Source organism: Fulmarus glacialis, unplaced genomic scaffold (genome assembly GCF_000690835.1).
Source record: "Fulmarus glacialis isolate BGI_N327 unplaced genomic scaffold, ASM69083v1 scaffold8568, whole genome shotgun sequence".
In the NCBI taxonomy this organism is placed as follows: domain Eukaryota; kingdom Metazoa; phylum Chordata; class Aves; order Procellariiformes; family Procellariidae; genus Fulmarus; species Fulmarus glacialis.
In genome coordinates, this window is record NW_009229296.1 from 80,484 (window position 1) to 106,334 (window position 25,851).

Below are 25,851 nucleotides of genomic sequence, written 5' to 3' on the forward strand. Positions count from 1 at the left end.
TTTTTTCTCTAAAGCCAGAAGATGGCCACTGGAGCTGTGTAGAAATCCTTTTCTTTCTGCATGGCTTTCTCTTCAGCACCTAAGAGTCCAAAAGCTATTTTTTTTGTGGAAAGAAAGGCTTCTTGCCTGCCTGAGATACTAAAGAAATAATATGATCTTTGGCTACGATCTTTGAAACTTATTTGTGATTTTCATGACTTTCCGCCTTTGGGTGCTCAAACTTGAGCTGTCTTAAATGGATCTGTTCTTCAACAAGTAGACATTTCTATGTTTTCAAAAGCAGAGCCCTTTCCAGTTTCAGGCTGAGCCCCTCCAAAAGGAGGTATCTAAAGACCCTTGATGTTTTTGAAAAACTTTGCCAGCCTTGAGTTTTATCAGTATAATATGAGAAGAAAAGAGTAAAAGAGAGAGTTCCTAATACTCTGGCAAGGTTGCAATTAATTTCACGGGTGGGGAGGGAAGAGAAAGGAGGTGTAGGAAACCCCAGCAGGTGAGTCAGGGTTGCATCCACCAGCCTCCTATTTCCTGGAAGCCAGAGCTAGCAGCATTTACAGTAAAACTGATTGTTCAAAGTTGTATCATTATTCCCAGATTTCTCTAGTGCTGCTAATCTCAGTTAATTATATTGGAAATCCCTTGTATTATGACCATGTAATTCATAATGTGCCAGTAGAAGTCATGGTTCATAATAATCATATAATGAGCAAGGACTTAGACGTAATCAGATTTTAGTTACCCTGTCGTGTTTCCATAATGCTGCTATAAAACTGACATAATCACAAAAAAGCACTAGTTATTTAAACATTTTTATCAGATTGATGAACAGTATCTTTCTCTCTCTCTCTCTTTTAAACAATGTAAGATAACAAAAATTGAATTACAATTGCTGGGAACAGACTATGATAAACTGTTTGCTTTTGTGCAGAATGAAATTTAATAATGGCATCAGCCTCTCAATTTTTAGTAATGTTAAACCTGTTAAATAGTAGCACTCCGCAGCCAAAGGCTGCTTTCAAAGAGGTAGCATTAGAGCATTTTGAAAACAGTATCTCCAAGAGCATAGCTGTCTTATATACCTTGAAAGATGCCCTATATCCTCACAATTAACTCAGCTGCTAACATTTACTGTGCAGAAGAGGGCTTGATTTTTTCCATGATACATGATACAAAAAAACACTCTTGGTAGCTGTAAGGATTTCAAAGGCGAGTGTCTGCTTCTCAAATAAAATAAATCTCAAAAAAAAAAAAAAAAAAGAGAAGGACATTTTTCCACTTTACAGGAATATGGTTGGTGATTAGAAAGAGGACTAGCAAGCTGGACTCTCTGGACTCTCCCTGATGTTTTATCTCCATTCCGACCCCAATCACTTCAGCTATGCACTTGACATCCTCAAAAAGGGTCCGACGATACTTGTTTCAGTGCTGCACTGCCAAACTTAATTCAAAAGCATTTGTAAAGCATTCGAGGTTTGCAGCTGACAAGCAAATATCCTATTTCTATTTTTTTCTACAATATTGAAGGCATTTTATTTTAAAACAATAAATATTATAGCAGTGAGTGAGTAAAATTAGAAAGTGCCATCCTTTTTAGGCTTTTTTTTTCCTTACAGTCAGAAATGAGCTGTGATGGCGACAAAAACAGTTGTCAGTGGAGAAGAAAGGAGTACTTGTCTCCTCCTAAGAGGAAATAGAAAGGTTAGCTAATAGACATCCTGGTGAAAGAATAAGTAGAGATTAAAGAATTCCTTCCCGGGATTGCGGACAGAGTGATTGGGAAATCACAGAATTGTAGGGCTGGGGCTTCTCAGCAGTCTCTTAATCCAGCTCTCCTCAGAAACAAAAACCAGAATATCCCTGAAAGACACTTCTGTACTCTGTTTCTAAAAATCTCCAGTGAGACAGACTTCTCATCCACATCAGCAAGCTGATAGAAAGATTTTCCCAATCTTCCATCGTGCAAAATAGCCCATAGTGATTTTTGTATCCTTATTTGACATGAAGAGAAATTAACCACCCTATTCTCTCTGTACTTCCAACCTCTTCGCATATCTCTTTTCAGTCTTCTCTACATTAAATAAACTCAATCATCTTAGTATTTCCTCCCAGGTCATGTTTTCTAAACCTCTGTATCATTTTTGTTGCTTTTCTCTGCATCGTCCCCAATTTGTCTATTTGTTCAGAAATAGACAAACTGGAGATTATGCAGGGAAAAGAAGAAAACTTAAGCTACTGAGATTGGAACTGTGGTTGTTCTGCCCATCACCTTCTGAAGAAATAAATAAAGATTCCTCTGCATTTCACGTGGGTGAAAAGAAGCATGATATGTAACAAGCTCAAAGGTCAGGAAATTCAAAGTTATGGCTTCTGGTGCAAAATGTTTACAGACATTTTTCAGATTTGAGGAAACTAAAGCTTTAGCCTGACATTACAACATTTTGAGTTAGACACCCTGATCCAGAAAAGCGTGTGCTTAGCATTAAATTTGAATAGTATCACTGAAGTTAGTGTTACCTTACATTTTGCAAATATCATACATTTCTTGGCTCTTCTTTAAGCCAAAACGCCTTTTTTAGATCCATCTATATATTCATGTCGTATTATCATCCTTTAGATCATGTTGTTTTTCAGATATGCAAATAACAGGCAGTTCTGAAAGTCTAGCACTGAAATTATTGGATTTGAAAAAAAAGAAAAAAGGAAAATTATTAGTCAGAAAGAAAAACTGAAATGCTTGTTTAATTTAGAGACTTTTATATGTCGGACAGCATGCTGCTGATTACCACAGACATTGGGAAGGCAGTGTTATCAAGAGAAGAATTGGTGGCTTCTCACTATTTCTGCACTATTTAGCTACCATTAAATTAATCAGGAGGGACTTAGTGTTAGTCAGCTGCATTATAGTTAGCCTGGGAGAGGAAAAAATAATGCTCCCTTGGAGAACTCTCAGCATTAGAGCTGAAGAATTAAGTACTTTCTGCTGCTAGTGAGGAAAATAGCTGAAGAAATTGGGGCAACAGTCTTTGCTCTTCTACCTCCTAGCTAAATAATACAGTATATTATATATACTATACTGAGAAACACTGTAAATTTCCCTAAATTTTTGGCATCCATCTGTTGCAACGTAGGGAAATAGGACTTGAACATCTGGACTGGGATATGAAGGGAATGAGAAATCACTCTTTAGCTTAAAACCTCAGTGGAAACCATATACGTATATCTATAAAATCTCTAGCCAATTATTAACAGCTTAGCTACAAAATAACATTAAACCTTTATGAGGATCGAAAGATCTTGTCTCAAACTGATCTCCTAATATCAGAGAGCGTAAAAGACTTCAGAAACATCAGCCTGTTTAAAACCTGCACAAATTTAAATTTCAGACCCTGTTGTTCCGAAAATAATCCTCCCCTGTGATTAAAAAATAAATGAGAAAGGTTCATGACTGCTGTGCACAGAAAGAAGTCCACAGTATCTCAGCACACAGCTTTCGGTGTAGAATATCTCAGAGACATGAAATGCATCCCCCGTGTGAGGTGAAGGCCTCAAACAGCATGTGATTAATTCACCAGAGTGCTGTTGTGGTGCCTTCCACAAGCTGGAATATCTCCATTTTCCACAGATGGCTATTATGGGCACCGTTCCTATGGCAGGGAGATAAACATTAGTGCCATCTTTTTTGCGCACCTTGAGTTTTTAGATTAACCTTTCCTGTGGCTCATTGCCTTGTGATTCACTGCTTGCAGAGAAGGCTTTGTCAAGACGACGTTCCTTCTTCCAGGCAACAATATCTGCAAAAAGCAAATATTTTGAAAGGGGCTGTGGTACCAGTGGCTCATGGACGTAACTACATACCAACATAGAGTTAGGCAGCATGGTTCAACCAAGCCTTCCATTTTGTAAGATAAGCAAAAAATGGGTATTTCCTATATAAATACCTATGTGAAAAGAGGTTGATCCTTAGTCTGTCCACTGGTAGAGCACATTAGAAAAGCACAGGTGGCTTTCTTAGAGGCATTGCTGCACGGTAGGATTCGGGTATTTGGATGCGCTCCCTGTTGTGACCGTTGGATCAGTGCTGGCTGCAGCACGGCAAGGCACAGCCACATTTCTGCCCACCCTCCCTCCCCCGACGTTGTCTCTTTCTGCAGGAGGGTCTTGAGGTCCAAGAAGCCATCAATGTGTAAGAATGTGTACTCCCTTGATTTACGGAGCATGGAGACTGGAATTACTGGTCATCCACTGGAATGAAAGGGGTAGAAAATAGAACTTTATATAGTTTTCCCTATCCCCTCTCATCAAGAAAAGCTGTGCAAGGACTAGACACAGTTTAACACCACGAAAGTCCTCAAGAGAAAGCATGTGAAAGGCTAAATATTTATTTTAGCACCAACTTTCTGGAGCTAAAACATTAGACTCAGAAATTATCTATCCTTATCATCAGCACAGGTCCTCTAGAAACTGCCTGTGAGAACACCAGGTCTTGGACAGAGAACATCAAAGATGGCAGTCACTGATGCCTCAAAGAGTGTGAGATGCTGACTTTACTCCCTAGAAATATTCTTTTAACCTCCAATAACAAAGTGGTTTCCTAAATATGGCCGACTCATTTAACTTGCTTAAAAAGAAAAGCCCTGATAATCAGCAGTTTTTCTCTCCCTATAGTCCCATCACTATATTTTTAGGCTGCAAAGCCAAGAAATTGATTTTTTTTTTTTCTTCCTACTGATACTTATTGTCTTTTATGGCTGCAGAAGATTTTAGACCGGGAATGTGAAGCTTACAGATGGCTCAAATATGGCTTGTGGGATAGAGTGGGAATCTGTTATAATGATCCATTTGGACATGCTCCCATTTTTTGATCACTGAATTTGAATCTATTAATCTTCTAGACATTTCCAGCATGCCCATCACCATGAAATAAAGCTGAGGAACTGCACAGCTATTTGTCTATAAGGATTCGTGCCCCCGTTCTTCTTGCCTGAACTGCTGTTACATATCTGGCTTATAAACTGCTTTTTTCCTCAAAGGAATACTATGTGTTGACGATAAAACAATATATTTCCTCACTCGTGTCTGTGTGTACAAGAGCAAAATCCCTGTTCCAGAAAGGACAGACCATATTTTCCAATCATTTTGGTGTCAAAGCAGATCAGTCAATTTCTAATTAACTCTAATTGGCTTTCTCACGTGCTATTAAATTATTTACCTGGAGGTGACAGGTGCTCAAAAGCACCAAATATTTTCTCCATACTTTGTAAATGTTAAGCAGTATAATATTTGATTAAAAATAATCATCACCCACCACTTGTCACTTACAGTCAAAAGCCTCATTGACCTGGACACATGCAAACCACAGGTTTTACAATCGCTGAGAAACAGAGACAAGGTCCATGTAGTAGATACCTCAGTAGGTAACACAAAAAAAAAAAACAAAAAAAAAGAGAAAAAAACAGGGAAAAAAGAAAAAGAAAAAAAGGGGGGAAAAAAAAAGACTCCGGACAGCCTTGGATGAGGCACTAGTCCATCTCGAAAGACACAGGCTCAGACTTTGGCTCAACAGTCAACATCATGCATGGCTCAGGGCATGTCACTGCTGGCTGGATCCATAAAGAGCTTCTCTGAAAGCTGGGCAGCTAAAATCGCTAGGTGCTAAAAAATCTTTAGGTGCCTGAACCCCACAGGTCCCCGCATGTATCACAGGCATTGTGATACCCGACAGCAGAGAAACCCAGGTGCGCGATGCTACCTCACATCTCTCAATGTAAAGCGATGCCTTCGAGCCAGTCTCGAAGTGGAGTTTCTTTTATGTTCAGGGCCCTAAGAAATTGGAGGTATTTATCCTCTCAGCTGCCATCTGCTCCTGGAAGGTATCTTACAAGAACAGGGCGGGTAGAGCAACGCGTTTAATTTGTGGCTCTGGGTGCTTCCTGGCTAGAGCCAACCCAGCACAAAAATGCAACGACAATCGGCTTAATTTATAGGGAGAAAATTAGGCAAGTTAGGAGACGGTTCAAACACCAAACGCAGCTATCGCAGGCAAGCGGCGGTCACAGGAGGCGTGCTGTTAAAGGATTTTCTGTCTGAAATGTCTTTAAATCATACTGCTGCATACCTGCATAAACTCTGCAGAGGAGAGACAGGGATGCAGGCTGAAGTGGGCACCGAATTGGAAAGCGTTCACGGACTGATTTGAGAGTAACTTTATCCATGAGGACAGTTTAGAGAAAATGTGTTATTAAAGTACTTTATTTCCATTTAGAGATTCACACAGGCATACACAGACAGGAGGTGGTGACAGCTGCTACCAGAACCATTTGTTATCTTACTCCTGTTCAGCTTTTGACAGTGTAAAATGAATATAAATGCTGAAAAGCTTTACAGAGGTGAACCAAACAATAAAAAGTAGGGGGGAATGAATTCTGGTTAGGTTACTTTAGGGAAGAGCTTTATTTCTGTTTATTCCTGAGGCGTGGATATGTGCTTCTAACACTGACAACACTGTTGAGAGGATTCTTGGTGGAGGATACCAAATCCACACCATCCTGAGGTGGGGAGAGAGGGGAGAACTGGTCTTGCAGCTAACTTTAATGTCATATCCAGAAACAGCATGAAAATAAGGCTTCAGCAAATTATTGCTTTTCCCTAATAATCCTGTCCATCAAAATGGAGTGAACCTTTCACACAGTTTGCCTTAATAAAAGTGCTGGTGAGATATCTCTGTGTTTGGACTTAGCGGCAGCAAATCTCTTGGCATCAAAGGGATTAAATTAGTTGGCCTGAAATTATATTGCTTTTTCCAAGCAATCATGACAGCTCGCAAAATCTTGCTACAATATAGCCACATCACACCAGCTGACAGTTGCCTCCAAAAAAACATTCATTTTGGCCAGCTCCTCCTGTGAACGCTATCAACAGACTGACGCTCCTGCTTCAAAGTCCAATAGGCATTTTGAACTACAAGCCTAGCAAGAGGAGGTACCGGTGTCAGTTTTGACTTTTTTCTGATTGTTTGGTTTTCACATGGAATATTTACACCATCCTCGGTTTGGTTTGAGCTTGGATGGACTCACAGTGGAGGACTGACAAATTTTGTATTACAAAGGCAGTCTATAAAGGAAATTTCAGTATGTTGTATAGAATATTAAGTTCCTTGGAAACTATTGTAGTATATTGATTCCACAATATATGTTTCATTAGAGAGCTTTGGGGTTGCTTTTTTCTTGGCTTCTGTGATGACTATTCTCACCCTGGCAGTACTGATAACGGGAACACTCCATAAAATAGGAATTGGTTATGAGAGGCACAGATTTATAGTGCAGCACACAGATTAAGCTGAAGTCAAACGGACTATATTTTCCTAAAACTTTTGTTCCTGATTTAATGCTTCTGAAGCAAATTATTTACAATATGAGAAAGACCCCTAAGTTTGCACTGGGGGGAGGTAAAGCCTTTATCTGAAGTTGGGCCAATAAACAGGAATGACTTAGGCTTAGGAGTGCTGCAGGGAACATCGTTAGCTTCTGTGGGAGGGAAAGATTCACGTCAAGTTTATTTTTATAAAGCAGCATCCACCTAGAAATGAGCACAAACTAAAATGCTATATCCTCTGAATTTGGTGGGCACTTCAAATATCATTTTTGCAGAGAGCTCTTGTCTCCAAAAAAAGGCCAAACCAGTGACAGATATGCAAAACCTGTCAGTCTTTGGGGAGCATAAAATTTAAGTTTGAACTTCCCTAACATTCTGCCCCACCTGGTCACCAAAACCCTTCCACGTACCTCTGGTTCCTGCAGAAAGGCTGGCTGTAGCTGAAGGAGGAATTTAAGCCTAGACATAGACAGGGCTTAAGATAAACCCAGTGGAAATGTGGGGAGAGCAGGCTGAATGCCACCCCACCAGACCCCACGGAGAGGGCAAGCAGCCTGTTAAGTTCATCTGGTAAAGTCAACGCTCACCAGATCCATGCTTTTCTGGCAAACAGGGGGTTTCTGATTAGAAATAGGGATCATTTCTCATAACTTGGCATGTCTGAGGTATATTTGGCTCTCAGCCAGTACTGTGTAACCAATAATATACCCAAGATAGCAAACGTGTCCTGCACACACATTACTATTACAGAATCCAGTGCTAACTCTGCATAGAGCAGCTGATATGCTAAAAATATCATACATACTTATTATTTGAATTATCCATTGCAGAGCACATTGCAGGAAGCCTAGTAAATTTAGTTCTTCTCACCTGACATCTGCATTCATATTTAGTAGTGAATTATATATTTTCAGTATGTTTTCTAGCAAGTTATTTACACAAATCTCATTAACAATAAAGACAGGGGGTTTATATACAATTCCTGCTCTGCTGACTGAAATTGCATACCAAGATGTCAGTACGACTTTGAATAGAAGCTGGAAAGTTATGTTGCATGAAATCATATCATTGAGAGAAAATCCTCCCTCCTTTTATTCTCCATTCTGACTTTTTTTTTTCCTCTCCACTGAGAGAAAACCGCCATTAACAGATTCTTTGTTATGCTGGTTTCCTGCAGTATTTCTGATAGTGCCTAATAGTTGTAAGGACTGGATTACAGTGCAAGACACAAAAAGCAGTTTGTTTTCAGCCCTGTGTGAGGCTTGCTATCAGGTTTTGAAAGTTATTTTCAGAAGTAGCCTTCCTTAGCAGACATTTTCTGGGATGCAGTTAGTGTTCAACTTGCCAGGTGCCTGATGTGCAATGCAGTGACGTTACCAGGCTGATTACTTGGATGGCTCTGAAGTGAAGGCATCTGGTTAGCACTGTTGGCTAGTCAGAAGAAAAGGCACTAATTAAATATTTCTTGCCTTTTCAGGTTTGTCCCTCTGATTAGCCACTCTAAAAATCACTCCAGGGAAAACCACAAAGTTGTCTTTAAAATGGAGAGGCATGATTAAACATTCCTCTGCTAACAAAAAAAAAAAAAAAAAAAAGGAAAAAAGAGAAAAAGCAAAGCAATCGGCTCCAGCAAGGCTAGCAGGTTATTGCTGTATTCAAACTAACCCTTAACTCTTTCAGACTGGCAGAGGAAGGCGTGAGTGATCTCATGGAAGTTGCCAAAGAATCTCATTGACACACACCATTTGACCAAATTTACTTGTTTTCCCAAGCTAAATTTGCTATCAAATGTATATCTATATCCACACACGTAGATGGATATCTATTGGGCACCTTCTTCTTTAAGGCAAACCGTGTTCCTGAATTGAACATATACCAAACCTATAGCAGTGATAAGTAAACTGTTACTATTGCCAGTTTCTTATGTCTGAACCTTTCACCTTGTTTGCAGTGAAAACGGTTCCAACGTGCCAAGGTACAGGTCACCAGAGCTCCAATTTTGTTCTTCCAAATTACACAGATGCTAACTAGGAAGATATCTTAATGATCAGCATTTCAACCGGTCTTTTACCAAAGTCATGTGGGGGTTGGGGGCATCTTTTCCTCTCTTTCTTATCAGCTAATGCCTGGGAGGTCTTTACTCATAAGATTTCCTTGCTTGCTACTGCCAAAATTAAAGCCTTAATACCACCACAAGATCTATGCTAAGTTCACAGTGTCACAGACTTGTTCTGTGACCTTTGACAAAGTACTTTATCACAAGCATTTATACGACTGTGGTTTCAGCAACATATTTATAGGGTCCTACACGTTGCAAGAGAAACGTCCTTTATCAGTGAATGTATAACAAAATTAGTGTCAGTTCACCAGTAATACAAAAATTGCAGGTAGCACTTTCATTCCTTACATTTCATTTATATACTTGGTAACTCTTTGAGTGGGGTAACTCAGCAGTCTTCTAAAGGATGCATGTACACAAAACCCGCACGATGGCTTCCAGTTGTAACAAGGGCCCCTATGAAAATATAAATATCCTTTGGCAGGATTTTTTAATTAAATATTATTTCTGGAAAAATATTCCTATCTACTGACAGGGATACTCACAGGTAGACTAAGTCTGAAAGTGAAAAATACTGTTAGATTTGCTAGCTATGGTAAAGGACATAAAATGGTACATTGCAGGTTTTTAACCCCAGATTGGCTGTAAAGCTTGAAATGTTTAAGTTGTTTGCTTCAATTTCATAGCCTCTATAACATTTAAGATATTGGCAAGATTTCTGCAGGCCAAAAGCTCACCAAAGTCTTAGGTAAGATGTACCCCCAGATTTCCCAGTTTGGAATTAAAATAAAATTCTGTAGCATAGCTCTAGGAAAGGAAACCCTCAACGGTACAAAACGTAACTGCCTCTCCAAGCCCACATCTATATTTGAACGTCCTTGTGACAAGACCTTAAGGTATTCAGAGGAGTGAGATGGAGCTGCTTTTACCTTTTACTTAAAGCACTCCAAAAACACCAACAGCCCTTTTGATCTTCAAAGGTAGTGTTATTGGACTGCAGACTACAGCAAGATAAAGAAAACTCGGTTCTACGAGGTGAAACATGAAAATTGCAAACAAATCTCCTCCCTGCTCATTATGTCTGTGCATGGCACAGCCTTTCCTCTTCCCTTGTTCTCAGTCCAGCAGGGTTTCCCAAAGTTACAACAACCTGTAGCTACAGAGGCTCCTTTGGTTCCCTTGGAAATTTTCCTTTTTCTCATCCCCTTTGAAAACGAGATGTGAGTCTTTCTACAACATTCTCCACATCCCCATCTGTGCTGCAAAATCCCAGCTCGCCGTCTCCTTCCTGCCTAACTCCTCCCCTGGAAAGTTCCCTGAATGAGCTTTCTCAGGTGCTTTCTGGCACTGTCTTTACCTCACCCCCCAAAAACGCTCAGTCAGACTCAATATTCAGTGACAGACAGGACAACACAAGGAAACAGTCCTTCTCCTGCTGCATAGCCAAGTCCTTTTATCAGAAAGGCCAGCAAAATCCAGTAAAGGGTGATGAAACACACGCAAAAGGTGTCATCTCCATCAGAGCTTGGAAAACGATGATGTGCTTTTTGGGCTGCGCTGAGATGGTTCACCAACAGAAACCTTTTCCAGTGGTGTCTATATTGCTACCAAAAAAGACCTTTTTGCCAGTGAGTACATTTAATTGTGCATCTCACTAATACCAGACACTAGGGCTATTTTGTATATTCATAACTTTTCTGCTTAGTACAGAAGGAGCCATTCTGTAAAATTAAGTTGAATCTTACTTTTGCTGCTTGTTGCTGTTGTTTGTACGGAACTAGTGTGGAGGGGGTCTATCTCAAATGCATTGGTCCACTGCAGAAATCCTACAGAAAAATCAGGAGAGAGTTTGGGACGTAAAAAGTATACAGCCTAGATGGGCCCAAACACAGGCACATCCCTGTAAAAATATTACCCTGATTTTGTGAGATTAAAGATTGAATTATTATTCATTTCTTCGAACTCTTACTCTGAGAGGTCTCAGAGAAGACCTGGCAGAACCCAATATTCACTGTATTTAAACATATTTTATGAATCCTTAGCTGTTCAGATATGTTTTACAGAGACTCATGTCTTGGTTTTTGTCAAAGATAACTGAGGGGTTACGCAGGTCTAAACATAACTCTTCATATCAGCAGTAAGACTTGAGGAAACTCTGAATTGCGGCACTTTATACTGAAGGGATACCTAAATGATTCTTTTCTTCCCACAATCATTCAAGAACTTGGAAGTCCAGGGAGTAGCCTCAAGTCTCTCATTCCCATAAATTTAACAGAGGTCACAGCATGGCCAATTCAGCTGAAAAGTGTTATTACAGAAAAACTTGATGATACTTTTATGTTCACTGATGTGAACATAATTCTCTGGGTCTTTTAGCTACGTATAGCATGTCTTATCCATAGAGACACTTCAGCAGATATATACGGTACCATGAGCAAAGTTAAAACTGATGACTTCGCTGATTTATAACTTCTACTGATAACAAGATGATAGAAAATCTTAAATGTATGGGTGTTATAATATACACCGTGTAACTTCGCTCTCAGAGAAGGGATGTGAAAGAAAAAAATATTTATCACACGTGAACTAGGGGACACTTCCTTGAATGACCCTTGTTGCCTTTAAAGAATTGAGCTGATCTCCAACCAATGCACAAAAATCTTAAAGGTAGGATTAGCTTTGTAGGTGCTAAGGGCAGACGTGGGTCTATAATCCTTCTTGCTTTTAAGGATCACATGCGGGAAGAAAGATGCGTATATAGAACCGCTTTTTTTCTTGACGGATTTAATCTTCTAAAGACATCTCAAACTGCTGAGTTGACATTGCACCTCCTAAAAATCAACCACTGGATTTTAACTACATAGGCGCAAGAAACTAATTATTATAACTAAACTCAGTAGTGATGAGGAGCTAGACAAACGGGCCAGATCCTCCTCCTCCTATTTTACAGCTTGGATGACTGGCGAAACTGGGCTCAAGCGAGAGTCCCTTGGTTATACCCCATTTAAAGCAGAGGCTGCGTTCATCCACGTTAGGCTGCAGCTGCATATCAGTGCCGTAAGGATCCTCAGCACTGGTCTCGGTGTGAGCCAAGAGTTTAAGCACACAGCCTAGATAAATATTAATTTGTTAATCTTCATTAGAAATCTACTTTTAAAGCTGATTTGCAGTGAAGTCACTTAGTCAGATGAAATCATTGCACACTAAACAATCCTGTTAGGGATGTTTATCCAAGCAAAGGACATTCAATTGCATTTTCATTAGTAGCGCTATACGGTTATTGTCCTTAAAGACAAAGCTCTTAGACTTAATCTATTTGTTTATAGTTGTATCTAATTGCTTACAGTGGAATTTTCTTAAGAACTAAAAGCTAATTTTTACTACTCTTCAGCATTACAAAATCAGCTTGCCTGTAGATTAATGAAACAAAAGATTTGAGGACCGAAGGTGGTCCTGCCCAGTACTGTCCAGCGCGGAGGACTCCCCAAAACTTTAAGGAGTTGTGGGTTATCTAATTCCAACAATGCATATTATGAAATAGAACATTATTTAATGAGAAAGTCACCGGCTGTGATGAACAGCAGGCGATTTATCTATCAGGAAAAGAGTATTTTTTTAAACAGAAAATATGATATTTCTCTCTGCTAAATTCTATATGGCTCAAGAAGATGGGAAAGATAGTTCATCTCTTTGTTTTTACTTTCTATAGCAGTTTTCTGGAAGGACAAGTCCTCCCATTAAATGAGGGGGGGAGTTTCTGGTTTCCTTGCTTTGCATCACACTCTGCTGCCCCAGCCGTGGGACAAAGGCAGCAGAGCCTAAGGCAGAGTTCACCGCTGGCTTACTGAAATAAGTAAATAGCTGCCTGAGACTCCTCCTTCGACCCTGATCTCAAGACAGCCACAGATTTTGGGAGCCTGAAGTTGAGCCTTCGTTTCTGAAAATGGGAGAAAATATAGTTTCTTTCCTAAGAGTGGTTTTTAGTTTTTAGCTTATTATCTGCTCTCTTGACTATCCCTTCCTGGAAGATGACATTGCATTTTATATTATGTTCACATGTATTTGTACTGATTTTTGTAGTGTTAACTCTTGTTAAAGTCGGGGTATATTTTACTTAGAAGCCAGTTTTCTCCATTTGTCAGTTACAAAAAGCATTTCTACCTAACAAAAGGTGTGTATAACATTAGTAAATAACATTTTTGCTTCTTGTACAGCTTTGCAGTAAAGGTGTTGCTATAGAGAAACCCTTTGAGTCATCTCCAGAAGATATTTCCAGTATCGCCAGTTTTATTGAGACAAAGCTTGTAACCTGCTACTTAAAACTGATGAAGCCTGATGATGCTCTGAATCATTCACACAGGTAAAAATAAATATCGATTAGATACACTGCTAAGACTGAAATAAAAAATTAAACAAAGTCTATGAAAAAATCCTGTGCAGGAAGAATCAGTCTAATAATGAGGAAAGAGGAATCAATAAAACACAACTTACATATGGCACTGATGTTTAGATTGGACTAATTCTCACAATTTGAGACATGAAGCCACAATAGCCATGTAAATATTTACTGCTTTGATAACGCAGTAGGTAAGGATATGCAGGTGAGTCACATACAGAGTTCAGGGCACCCTTAAGATTGAAGCTAGACAAATATAAACATGCTCAGTCTTATATGACAGTAATGATATTACGAGTTCTTGATCTTTTTCAAGCCAGATTAGGTCAGGGATGGCTTCAAATCATTTTCATTACATAATTCCTCATGGGCTCACTTGTGATCCACATCAAAGAACAGCACCACCAGCAATGCATAAAGAAACCAGAAACAAAACTTGCACATGGTGGCGATGAAATTCCCATTAGTTTCAGATGAGTTAGGATTTTGCTGGGTTTGTGCTGCCTTTAATTAACATTCAGGCGTAACGATAGTTTCTGTTAAGCGTGTGCATGTCCTGCCAGCAGCACTTCATTACTGAGGTCTCTGTTTATTTTTTCCCTTGTATGAGATGTATTAGGACGGACACTGCAATTAGTGCAGGGTGAGGATTTTTTCCTACAACCACAATGCACGAGCCTAACGCACAAGAGACGGCGGTGAAGAATAATGCGTTGGTATAGAAAAGCGACGCCATCATGGCAGCAGGTTCCGTTAGCTACATGCAAAGTCACGGGAAGTCTGAGAATCCTGACTTAATGACAAAGTCTTCATCTCCTGTCCCCACTCATCCCCACCCCTTTCCCAAGCACTTTTTGTCTGTCAAGCTATGGCTACCTGGAGCCTGTCCACATTGTGGGGGTGCGTCCTTCAGACTAGTTCCAAGTACCACCTGGGTTGGGGGCCTGAATGCCCATAAGAGGTTAGAGAACAGTAGGTGCTCTCCCAAGGCACATCTAGCAGGCACACAAACTGTATTCCTTTCAGGTCGAGTATTCTGTTAGGTGAGCCAAAGCATAGGAAGTGGGGAAGACTGTAAGATTCCCATTAAAAATAAAAATTTAAAAAAAAAAAAAAAAACCCAAAACCACAACAACAACCACCAAAAATAAAATGCACTCCTCATGCAAACTAAAAACCAACCACATTTTTTCATGGCTTCTCAAAGACCATGTCAGAAAAGAAAAAAAGTGTATAAAGTTTGACTGGATTCCCAACTTTTAGAAAAATGGTAATGATCGCTCTCTTATTCTAACTGTGATTTCCAAGAACACTAGAATAAGGAAGCTATTTGGACAGTATAAATATAACTAGAACAAGAGATACTTTTTTTTACCTCCATTAAATTATCTTAATTTCAAAATAGTAAGATGTATTGACTCCAGTGCTACAGAAACTAAAGCCTATTCAGACATGCTTTGGTTTCAATTGTCTTGAAACAGAAGCCATGACCTATAGAAACCCACGACCTACAGAGGATATAAATGCAGTTAGATTGAGAACACTGGAAAACTGAAGTAGAGAAAAAATCCTCACTCTTCCTTCATATATAATTATAACAATTTGTTCTTAATTCCTTTAGTTACATAGCACAGAGAAAAGTGGCAATTAGTAATGCCTATTTTCAATATAATTCATTTAATAACTTGCAGAATAGGAATACGTCTACTGACCATGGTTGTCACATTGTAAAATGCAGGAACAGATACAATAGTATACCAGTAAAAAAATATTCTGAGGCATAATTAACAAAGACAAAACTTGAAATATAATCAATAGCTGTATTTTTCAAAAAGAACAAATAAATTTCTCCAAGCTCTCCTACTAAAAATAGCTTACTGCCATCAGTTAACTAGTGCATATAGAATTTTTATTCCCACTGAGTTTTTATCACCACGTTGTAATGGTTTGCTGGTAATCCTTTGGCATTAATCATGAATCCAAATTAAAATATTCGTTTCTGCATTTATTTGCATTTACTGAACTATTCTTTCTTTAATTTCATGTAAATTTCACAGCTCCTGCATTCATTTCTGAAGCCGTATTAACCAAAAATCAGCTTTAATATTCTCACACATAGTTGTATCAGATATATAGCAGTGGGTTTTGCTAGGAAGAAATCTTACGAAATGCCACAACTAGAGAAATAAAGAAAATAGAGAAAAATTCCAGCAGCTCGGTTTTAAAGCGTTCAAGAACAGGCACCTTAAGGGGAATAGCACTCCCATTTTTATAAAAGGAAAGGGAGTACAATTTATATCACCAGCTTTAGATCCTGTATGAGAAGCCAAGTCTGGGTCCTCTTGAAAGGTGGAAATTGTATTCTCTGGTTTCTTAAAATGAAAATTTAAGGCTGCCTTTAGCGTCACTGGCACAACTGAGGACACTGGCTGGGTTCTGATCATTTGTCAGGCTGATCAAAAGATTTACCTTTTGCAATCAAACACTATTAAAACCACTTCTCATCTGTCACAGCTCTGAACAAACGTGCCATGGACTGACCTCACCAAGCAACATTTGCAGTAACCTACTTGACCACCACTTTTCATCATAAGATAGCCATCAAAATAATTCCTAACTTGCAGTCTGACGCTATAAAATGAATCACACAATATTTACATGCCCTGTGGTCCTTTTGGCCCAGGCATTATGGCGTACCAGGGTTTAATGATCTTAATAACCCCATATGGCTTGCTGAGAAATTAGATTTTCCCTTTGGTTGCAGAAGGCAATTTTCAATTATAGCAGATGGCAAAACAGTGAAGGTCTGAGAAGTCAAGAACTGACTAAGAAACCTCAGATTAGTACTTAGGCCTTATGTTGCTTAGCCTAATAATGTCAGTGGTTGAATTTTTGCCCCAGATGAAAACAATCTTGAAGCAGAGCACAGCATTTCAGCAGAGCAGTCCCCCAATTACGCCTGCCCTTCAGAGGGCCAGGCCCAACAGAGAAATCCGTAAAGCTGCAGTCGCATGTGGAAAAACAACCCACGGTGCCTCACATACACAGCTCAGCAACAGTTAAGATTCAATTTTGTTTGAAATTGGAGAGAGAGATGCTGAACTCCATGACAATTGAAGATGGAGGATCCTTCAAAACATGATATACACAACTTTCTCAATGAGACTCTATTTTCCCTTATAGTTTCTTTGTTTATTTTGCTTTTTTCCTCCAAGCAAGCTAAAATTAGTCTACATCGACACCATGTGGCTTGCTGTTTGCACATGGGAAAATAACACAGAAACTTTTTCTTGGAAATACGCTTTTTGCCGCTGCACTAACGCTTCCTCGGCTGCTGTGGTCCTCGTGGCACACAAGATTTGAGGAATGACAGACATGTGGCTTGATCCAGTTGCCTAAACATAGACTGCTGTTTGTAGAGATCCGGTACACGGATCAAGCACTAGAAAATGTGGAAGAAGTTAACGTCACCTACCCGGCAGCAAGTGACAAAAAGCATTTTGTTTCATTTCTGCCCACTTCTGATCACTCCCTGCCCCTCTGCAGTGGGGCTGCTGGTGCCATAGGACTCCTCTGGAAATAAGCTCCTCAGCAGGAGAACGATGTTGCCTGCCGGAGGTGAAAAGTCACACCTCTTCCCAATGGGATTGCCATCATGCCATAGGAAGCCCATGGCTGGGGGCGGGAGGTGCGTTGGGAGTTGCCATCTGGAAAGATGTTTGGGACCTGCCTCCTCCCAGAGCATCCCTAAGCTTTGCTCCCTGCCATTCTTCCCTCAGTCTGGAAATTGTGGACGTAAGGATGGAGGGGAGGAAGGGGAATCAGACATTGTGGCGTTTGTCTAACGTTACCTTTAAGTAATGCCTGAAAAATATGTTCATGATAATGAGGACTGCTGTACGGAGCTATTCAAAATCTTTGGGGGTTCGCAAAGATTTTCCTGCGTCCTTGCAGTCTCTGCTCCGCAGCATGACCTGCTGCCAATTTTCTCCCTCCCTCCCAGAAAGGCAATGCATAGAGAATTTAATAAATCTGTAAAGCTTCTTCTGCTATGCCTTTTTATGTGTTTGGTGGAAGACAGGGCTCTCTAATGCCTCTTGCACAATTCATAGGGAGACACATGAAGTAGAAAATAGCACCTCGGTTAAGTAGTACACGATTGCTTTAGTGATGACTTAACAGAGGGAATCTTTTATGGAGGCACAGTGAGGGGGGGGGGGGGGGGGGGGGGGGGGGGGGGGGAATCCAAACCAGCTGAAGCCTCACAGATTTAATTCTAAATCCTCTGCATTTTTCCCAGTGACTTTTCAAACACTTACAAAAGGTTTAAAATAATTATTAATGATCAAGCTTTATGCAATATCTGTCAGAAAAAAAGGCATCTCAAAAATTGGTCAGTGTGTTATAGACAGGATAAGTCAGGACTCTTTAAACCAGATTAATTCAGAACTTTCAGACTAAAAATTCAATATTCAGCTACTTCTTCATTCCCTAACTTCCTTATTTTGCACCTTTAAAATAGGACTATATTAAAGTTGAAGAATAAAATTCTAGTGAAATATTAAATAATCAAAAATAAATAATGCAATGATGTTATGATACAGTGCAGTCAGTGGGCATTAAAATGGAGACAGAATAGAAGAAGAGCTCAAGAGCAGCATAGATTTTTAGGTGGAAGTAGAAAAACGAGAAACACAACGGTTGATGCTGCTAATCTGTGAGAAGTCTGTAGTGCAATATATACTTTGCTCTAAATTACTCTCCTAATCTCTTTACCTCCACAGAAAAGGGAAGAAAAAGAAAGAGAAAAATTAGCAGCATCTAATTACTTCAGCAATTGTGTTAGGCATATTGCAATATACATAATAGATGAGATATTATTAATACAAAGCTATTCCATTGAGATACTCTGGATAATATAAACCAGAAGTTCTCTTAAAATAATTCCTTCTCATGCAGCATTTCAAATATTTCTATGTACTTCAACTTTTTATTACTTTTAAAATGAGAAGCATTTTCTCTGGATTCTGATACTCAACTCTGAATCATATGGTATTTCCAGGTTGGTACATCAGTGACACAGTTCCTATTTTATGGGCTGAGACTTTCTCCATTGAGGTCAAAGGCTATATTCCCCTTGACTTTGATGATGCTATATTGCAAAAACATTTATCTACACAACGTGTGGTGGGATTCTATTTAGGAAAGGCACATTTAGGAAAAAAAAAAAAACCATGCCCTGGAAGAAATACAGTTCCTCGTAGAAGGAAAAGTCTAGCAACATTAAACTGTTTTATGAGAGTTGAGATACATGACAGCAGTCCTAATGGCATCAGAAAATTTGGTGATCAAGAAAGTGGTACTTGTACAGCTGGAAAGTGAGCGGGCAGGACATTATGCAAACAAGACAGGGAATGCACTTGTATTAAGATGTTTTGGAAGATTTGAAACAAGATCTTTCTAAATATCTTCTTGTTCTGGACCGGAGAACATTCTCCTTTTTACCACCTTCACAGCTGAGGAATCGAAACCTGTATAGTACATTTATCTTATGCTTGCAATTCAAAGCAAATTGCTGCTGCAAAACCTTTTAACATGGCAGTTATATTTCACTTTACTGACAGAGAAAAGGCATTGTGTGAAACCTTTTTTGGGAACCCACACTTCCTCCCCTCCTGTCTGTTTAGATATGAAAACTTTGTGAGATGGTTTCTTCTGTGCACTGAAGGTCCTCACCCATACATGCCATAACTGCATTTATTTCTGAATGCTTGTAAAAAAAATCCAACTGCACAAAGACAAGTCAGGTGTCCTCTTTCAGCGTAAGAGGATTTGGTCCTGTTCCTTGATCCACCTTCGTTTCGTAGAAGCTTTTCTGTCTTTGCTTGCAGCTGTTGGTTTGGTTCAGGGGTGACGACCGTATTGAAAGGAATTCCTAATGATTTATCAGATTACCACCCAAGAGACCCGTTCTGGTCTCTGCCAGATTTGCCTCGATAAGCAGTATTCAGTACAGCTACTCTTGTAACTACATCTACCAAGTAGTCCTGACCTCTTTGTCCCCCAGCTTTTTTCTCTGTAACACAGATATGTAATTTTGCATGTCACTTCTTTAAAAAAAGAGTGACCTGGGCAGGGAGGGAAAGGTGCTCCTTCCTTCAAGAACCAGAGCACTCACGCAGGGGAAAAAGGTCCCTCAGTGCAGGGGAGGGTGGGCACAGTCACAGCCAAGCATTTGGTGGTGATAGAAAGAAAAATTCCCCATGGACCAACGGGTCTGAACCTGTCCAGCCACCAACAGACTGAAACCAAGCTCAGGAGAAAGGCCCTACCTCCCTCACATGTCCCTTCGCATGGTCTCCTCACCGCAAACACCCTCCTTCTCCCTTGAATTATTCATAGCACTCAAACCACCACGCTTCTTGTCCTCAGAAAGTGCTCCTGCGTGCCTGCTTTCGCAAGCCTACCAAATATTTCCACTAGCTTGTCGCAACAGGGAGGTTTTTTTCCTCTTCAGGATGTCAGCTTTGGTAAACTCTCACACAGGGCAAGGAAGCCCGCAAGCTTTTGTATACCCAAGACACATCCCTCTCAGTTCCCTACAACAGCACCGGGAGGAGGAATGGTTTAGAATACGAAGTTAGCTGCAAGCAAACATAGCGTCGTGAGGTCCCCAAATAAAACTTAAAATAAAATCATAACATAGCTGCACATGCAAATTGCAGGAAAATATGATGAAGTTGATTCCTGGCTACCATAGGGTTCAGGAATTTGACTGCCTCTAATAGAGTTGAACTCTTAAACCAGCCCTTGGGATCACAGAACGGAGCACAGCAGACTCAAACAGATGTAAGACTAGTACTACACTGCAGATAATAAGCTACCTGCCATATAGATGAAACAAGGAAAAAGAAGAAAGTTGAGGTTCAATGTAATTGTACAGGATTTGTCAGGTTCATCTGTAAGTATACTGGGGCTGGATCACCAGCTGTACTGATTGAAGGTATTCACTGAAGATAAAAGCATTGTATTAGTCTACAGCAACTGAATACGTGGTTCTGCTGAACACTAGTTGACACATTACTTGCACTGACATTGTATTTAATGTTCTGGTGAAGAACGCCTCAGCGACTACATTTGTACAATCACTCCGTACCAGCGACACGTGGACGTGCCAGCACAGCGCACTGCCATACCGACCCGTGCTAGCTTTACATCTCTCTGCATAGAGGCACATATGGCTTTAGCACTGAATTTTTCCTTCTGGTAAATCACCTAATCCCTCTCTAATAGTCAAATATAATTGACTATAAAAATGCATTTGTACAGAAGACCACACTGTATCGTAGGAAGGCATGGATAACTAAGAAAAAGAAAAAGCTTCTGCCACTCTAATCAAAGAAATAACTGCATGCACCTCTATGAACAAGCTAGCTTTTACTCACAGTACTAGCAAGAAAAATGAGTTTATCTGCTTTAGTGGTGAAGTGTATTTTTTCACTTGTTTCATCTATAGAATCATCTCATTGACTTTTTCTTGGCCTATAAAGGCCAAACACGAATGATGTGGTGGATAGTAGCAGAGGCACTTTTTCATGTCAGTCAGATTAGAGTTAAATCCCCGTTGCATTTGGGAAGGAATTCAATAGAGAATGTGCACCTTAGAGAAAAGGCAATGCGATTTCTAGCAGCCAGTTTTGATGTAGCGATCAGAGTTTCTTGCCACACCTCTTGTCTTAACACCAGGCAGTAAGATTGAAAGAAAAACTTGGAGAGAAAACCACAGACTAACATGTGCATCTTCAATTCGCATACTCCAATTGCTATGATGGGAAGAGAGTTGATGCCTTCTTCCCCCCTCCTCACAGTTTTGAAGAAAGATAATAGGACAAACACTGTATTATTTTTAAGAGAAGATGTCAAGATGAAAAAATGAAAATGTCAAAAAAGAGGCTGATATACGGCATTACTTAAGGACTGTTTTGTTGAGAAAAACTGACCAAATGATTTACGAAAGGCTTTTAACAGGGCAGTCTTTGGATTACAGTGAAGATGAAAAATAAATGAAAATCTATTTCAAGTTTACTTTAGCCTAGTCATTTGACAGATGGGGGCAAAACCTGGCAAGAACACAAGTTTTAATCTTCAGCTGTAGTGACTTTATTTGCAGTTTGCGGATTAGAAGTTTTCTCTGTGCAAAATAAGAGCTATCCATTTTCAGACGTTTCCTGTCGAAACTACTTTTTCCACCTGAAGCTCCCATGAGAGGCACGTGAGTGAAGAGACCGAAGGACTGATGCTTCTGCTCATGGCACAAATCACCACATACAGAGATCATCCTGACGGTGTTGCAGCCGGTGTGTCCACCACCTTCTTCCCTTCCTAATTCTTCTTTCAAGCCTCCCTTTTGAAACACATCCCTTCTAATTAATTACTGGATTAACCAGCCTAGTGTCAAGACTGCTCATGGCTGGAGGTGGATCTTGGAGCATGGACTTGTTCTCGGTACGCGCAGCCTGGCACATTTCTGCCTGGCCAGATGGGTCCCCCATCTGCTCTTATTTGAAGGAGAACTTCCTGAAATTGGGGTTTTCCTCTTAACCTTTGTATGATTCCTTTGCTTCCTATTTTCATTCCGTTTTTTTCCTTTTCACCAAAACCACCTGAAATACATCAGAGTCAGATTTAAAAGCCAAAGGGATAGCTCTGCACAGTTTTAGTGCACACCTGGCATTAAATTAGCACTGCTCTGCATAAAGGCTACTCAACTGGAGCTGCACCAGTACAGCAAAGGGCTACTTTTGGGTAGAATAGTAATATAGCAGAAATTATTTCTAGTGTTTAGGCTACAGAGAGCCTAGCAGCATCAAACCAAACTGCCAGGAGTCAAAGGTAGCTTTCTGATGTTTGCTCAAGCTATTAGGGCGTACTATAATATTTTTCAATATAGAATTTATAGATCAAGAGAAGCAGTTGATCTTTTTGAGACTAGTAAAAAAATCAAGATGGAAAGTGGAGAGCTGATATCTAATTCTTTGAAAATCTGCTACAGTTCTATATTTATTATAAGCCTAGCACAGCACATCCTGCTCAAAGACTTACAGAAAATATGTTGCTAACTACCAGGGAATTATTGATTTTTTAATTTTTTCCCCTCATAGTGCTATTTCTTGGCTGTGGTAGAACCGATAACTTGGAGAGGGGAAAAAAAAAAAGAAAAAAAAAAGAAAAAAATCAATATCACTATTATCAACTGTTGACTACAGTTTACAGCAGCAATAATCTCCTTTAAAATAGCTTGCAGAAGTACCAGTTGTCATCTATGTAAGGTATTACTGTTTTGGTCAAATCATTAAATGCTGATAGTGTTTGATCTTTTGATGATTTTGTTTTGGTTAAATTAAGTTTTGGTGACCATCAGTATTGTCTAAACTTAGATCTGAACCATGTTTGGCTGAGAACTGCAGTGTTTGCTGTTGGCATTACTTTTTTTTTTTACTGATAAGACTGATTCGTTCCCCCCGTTAAGAGCAACTAAATGTTAACATCCAGTGCTGTTTTGTACATTGGATTTTAGTTCCATATTTAGATGTGCCCCCAGTCACTAAGGTCTGCACCTTCTCCAGTAATGCCTTAAGTTACGTGATATCATTTGTCACTGGTTTTCCCCCACACACCTTCTTCCCAGAGAGATCGTTCCTGCAGGATAATGCTTTGTCTCAATACAGTTTTCTGAGTGTTTTTTCAAATGTTGGACTGGGAAACGCCAGTTCTGAGATGGTTCCTAGTTCCTATACCACCTTAGGATGGTCTTCAGTGGAGCTGCATCTCCAGAGCAGAGAGCAGCTCTGCTAATACAGAGCAAAGCTTTCCTGTGCCAGAAGAACAGAAACGTCTCTGGTTACACCTAACTTAACATTTTGGTTTGGCATAATAGTAGGATTGTGATGCACTTTACCCAATTTCCTCCATTTTCTGCACGCTAGATGGTTCACCAACCAATGTTAGCACTCACAAACTAGATTAATTCTAGAGAAAGCTACCTGCATGTTCCACGTGAGCGGTGCACAAAATACAAGTAGCACTTAATGAAGACACAGGAATCCAAACCAACAGCTGACCTTCAAGACAGCTTTGAGCAACAAGTATGGAGACATTTTGTTTAAGGGAACAGGCTAAGTTTAGTCTGAAATAAAAGCCCCAACGGCCTACAATATAGATTTAAGGGCCTCAACATTAGCTCCTCTCATCTGCTGATCCACTCCTAATATATCTATTTACTTGCAAATGTAGATGTAACCATTCAGAGCTTTAGGCCTTCTTCTGTATGCCTTGGAAAAAGTGCCTGCAGAGTGAATTTGACTCACAAGTCTACAGCATCTTGGAGACGCTTAGGTTTTAACTTATTCTGAAAGGTCTTTCTGAAGGCCCCAGACATGTGCTGAAAACATATAGAAGAGACAGTTACTGATCTTCTAAAATGCACTGGGTGTTTCCATAAATGTGAATTTATAGCTGAGCGTGTTTACGTATATATTTATGTCCGTTTCAAGACAATGAATAAACTTTACTAAATGATTTGGTTATGAAGAGGATTAGTTCTGTGGTTATTAGTAGACTGAAATCACAAGAGCAGTAGTATTTAATGCTATCATGATATCCAAAACTATCAGTGAGGAAACAAAAGCCAGTTTGTAGCAGAATCTAGCGTTAATCTCTTTGTTGATGTGCTAAACTACTATTAAATACTTAATATTTGTCATTACATGCATGTTTTATAAAACTTTGCAACCTAGAATACGCTTATATGTACCTTTTCTCCAAACCCTGGGAGAAGTGCTGACCAGAGAAGCCACTCACTTGCTGGAGATCTCACAAGTGGAACTAATTGGGTGTAGAAGGAGCTGTCACTCTTGCCCTCCCCCTGCTCACATCAGAAGGATACTCTGCCTGCCAATCTAACTGCTTAGTTTATGCTATTTTTACCCTTCAATCTTCTTCTGATATTGACTTAAAGGCTGTAATTTGTTACACCTGGAATTGCATCTGTTAAAGTTAATGGTCTAAGAAACATGCCAAGGTCCACCCACATAGAACCTATCACTTGTACAGAAAGTATTTTAAAATCTTCCAAGCTAACATTAAAATACATTCTGACTGCACAGTTTTTCCAGGTAGACAGGTCAGACAACTGCCACTCATGTTTGTGGAGGTAGGGGTTAACAAGAAGTTGTACCGTAGCATTTTTGCTTATGTTATCTACAAGCTAAAGGCAATATAGCATATTACCACAGGAACTTTCTTTTAGAACAATACACAAAACCCTAATGAAACTGTATTTATGACATAACCTTAATAAAAATTTTAATAATTCTTGTTCATATATCACAGCTGTCAAGAGAGAGAAAGTGATAGTTCGTATTACATTTGAGACATACAGTGTTGAGTTGTATAGAATAAGTCTATACGGTATGTGTCTTAATCACAGTTTGATTATTAGTAGCTTTTAATGATTTAAGAATTAGAAGTCTAAACTTGTCCATCTCTCTTATCTTTTAAAGGAGCATTATTCTGAACCCAGCTTATTTCCGGAACCACCTGCGCCAAGCTGCTGTGTTTAGGTGTTTAGAGAGATACTCTGAAGCTGCAAGGTACTCCGCTGCTCGTGGATTTCTAATGGTTTCTCTATATCTCTTTCATTCCAGCTCTCAGTAGTAAGGATATCATCTTATATCCAGGCTTTTCCAAAATCAGTAGGAGCTTTGCGTTGGCTTTGTGTATATGATCTTGCACACAGCAGAGCTCCAATCCTCCCAGTTGGCATAACATGAATAATCCCAATTACGTCCTAGTTGCAGTTAGACTAATGCGTGTAGGAGGACTTACTCGTTCTCAGGCACGGGGTGAGCCCTGGTCAGGTCCCAGGGCTGCACTGGCACAAAAACTACATGCACACAAGCCTCTTCCACCCCTGGTTTCCCCATAACCCTGGGCAGAAGCTCAGCTGCACTCTGAGTGGATGCGGAAA

The 25,851-nt window shown here is 39.8% G+C and overlaps 1 protein-coding gene across 1 annotated transcript in view; it reads left to right on the plus strand.

The window, feature by feature from the left end:
- LOC104081185 (spermatogenesis-associated protein 16-like) overlaps positions 1-25,474 on the plus strand; it is a gene marked incomplete at its 3' end in the record, with an annotated part of 48,906 nt that extends 23,432 nt beyond the window's left edge. Inside the window, exons 4-5 of the mRNA XM_009583819.1 lie at positions 13,642-13,787; positions 25,385-25,474. Coding sequence (XP_009582114.1) covers positions 13,642-13,787; positions 25,385-25,474 — 236 coding nt within the window. The remainder of the gene's footprint in view (positions 1-13,641; positions 13,788-25,384) is intronic.
- Positions 25,475-25,851: the final 377 nt, after the last annotated feature.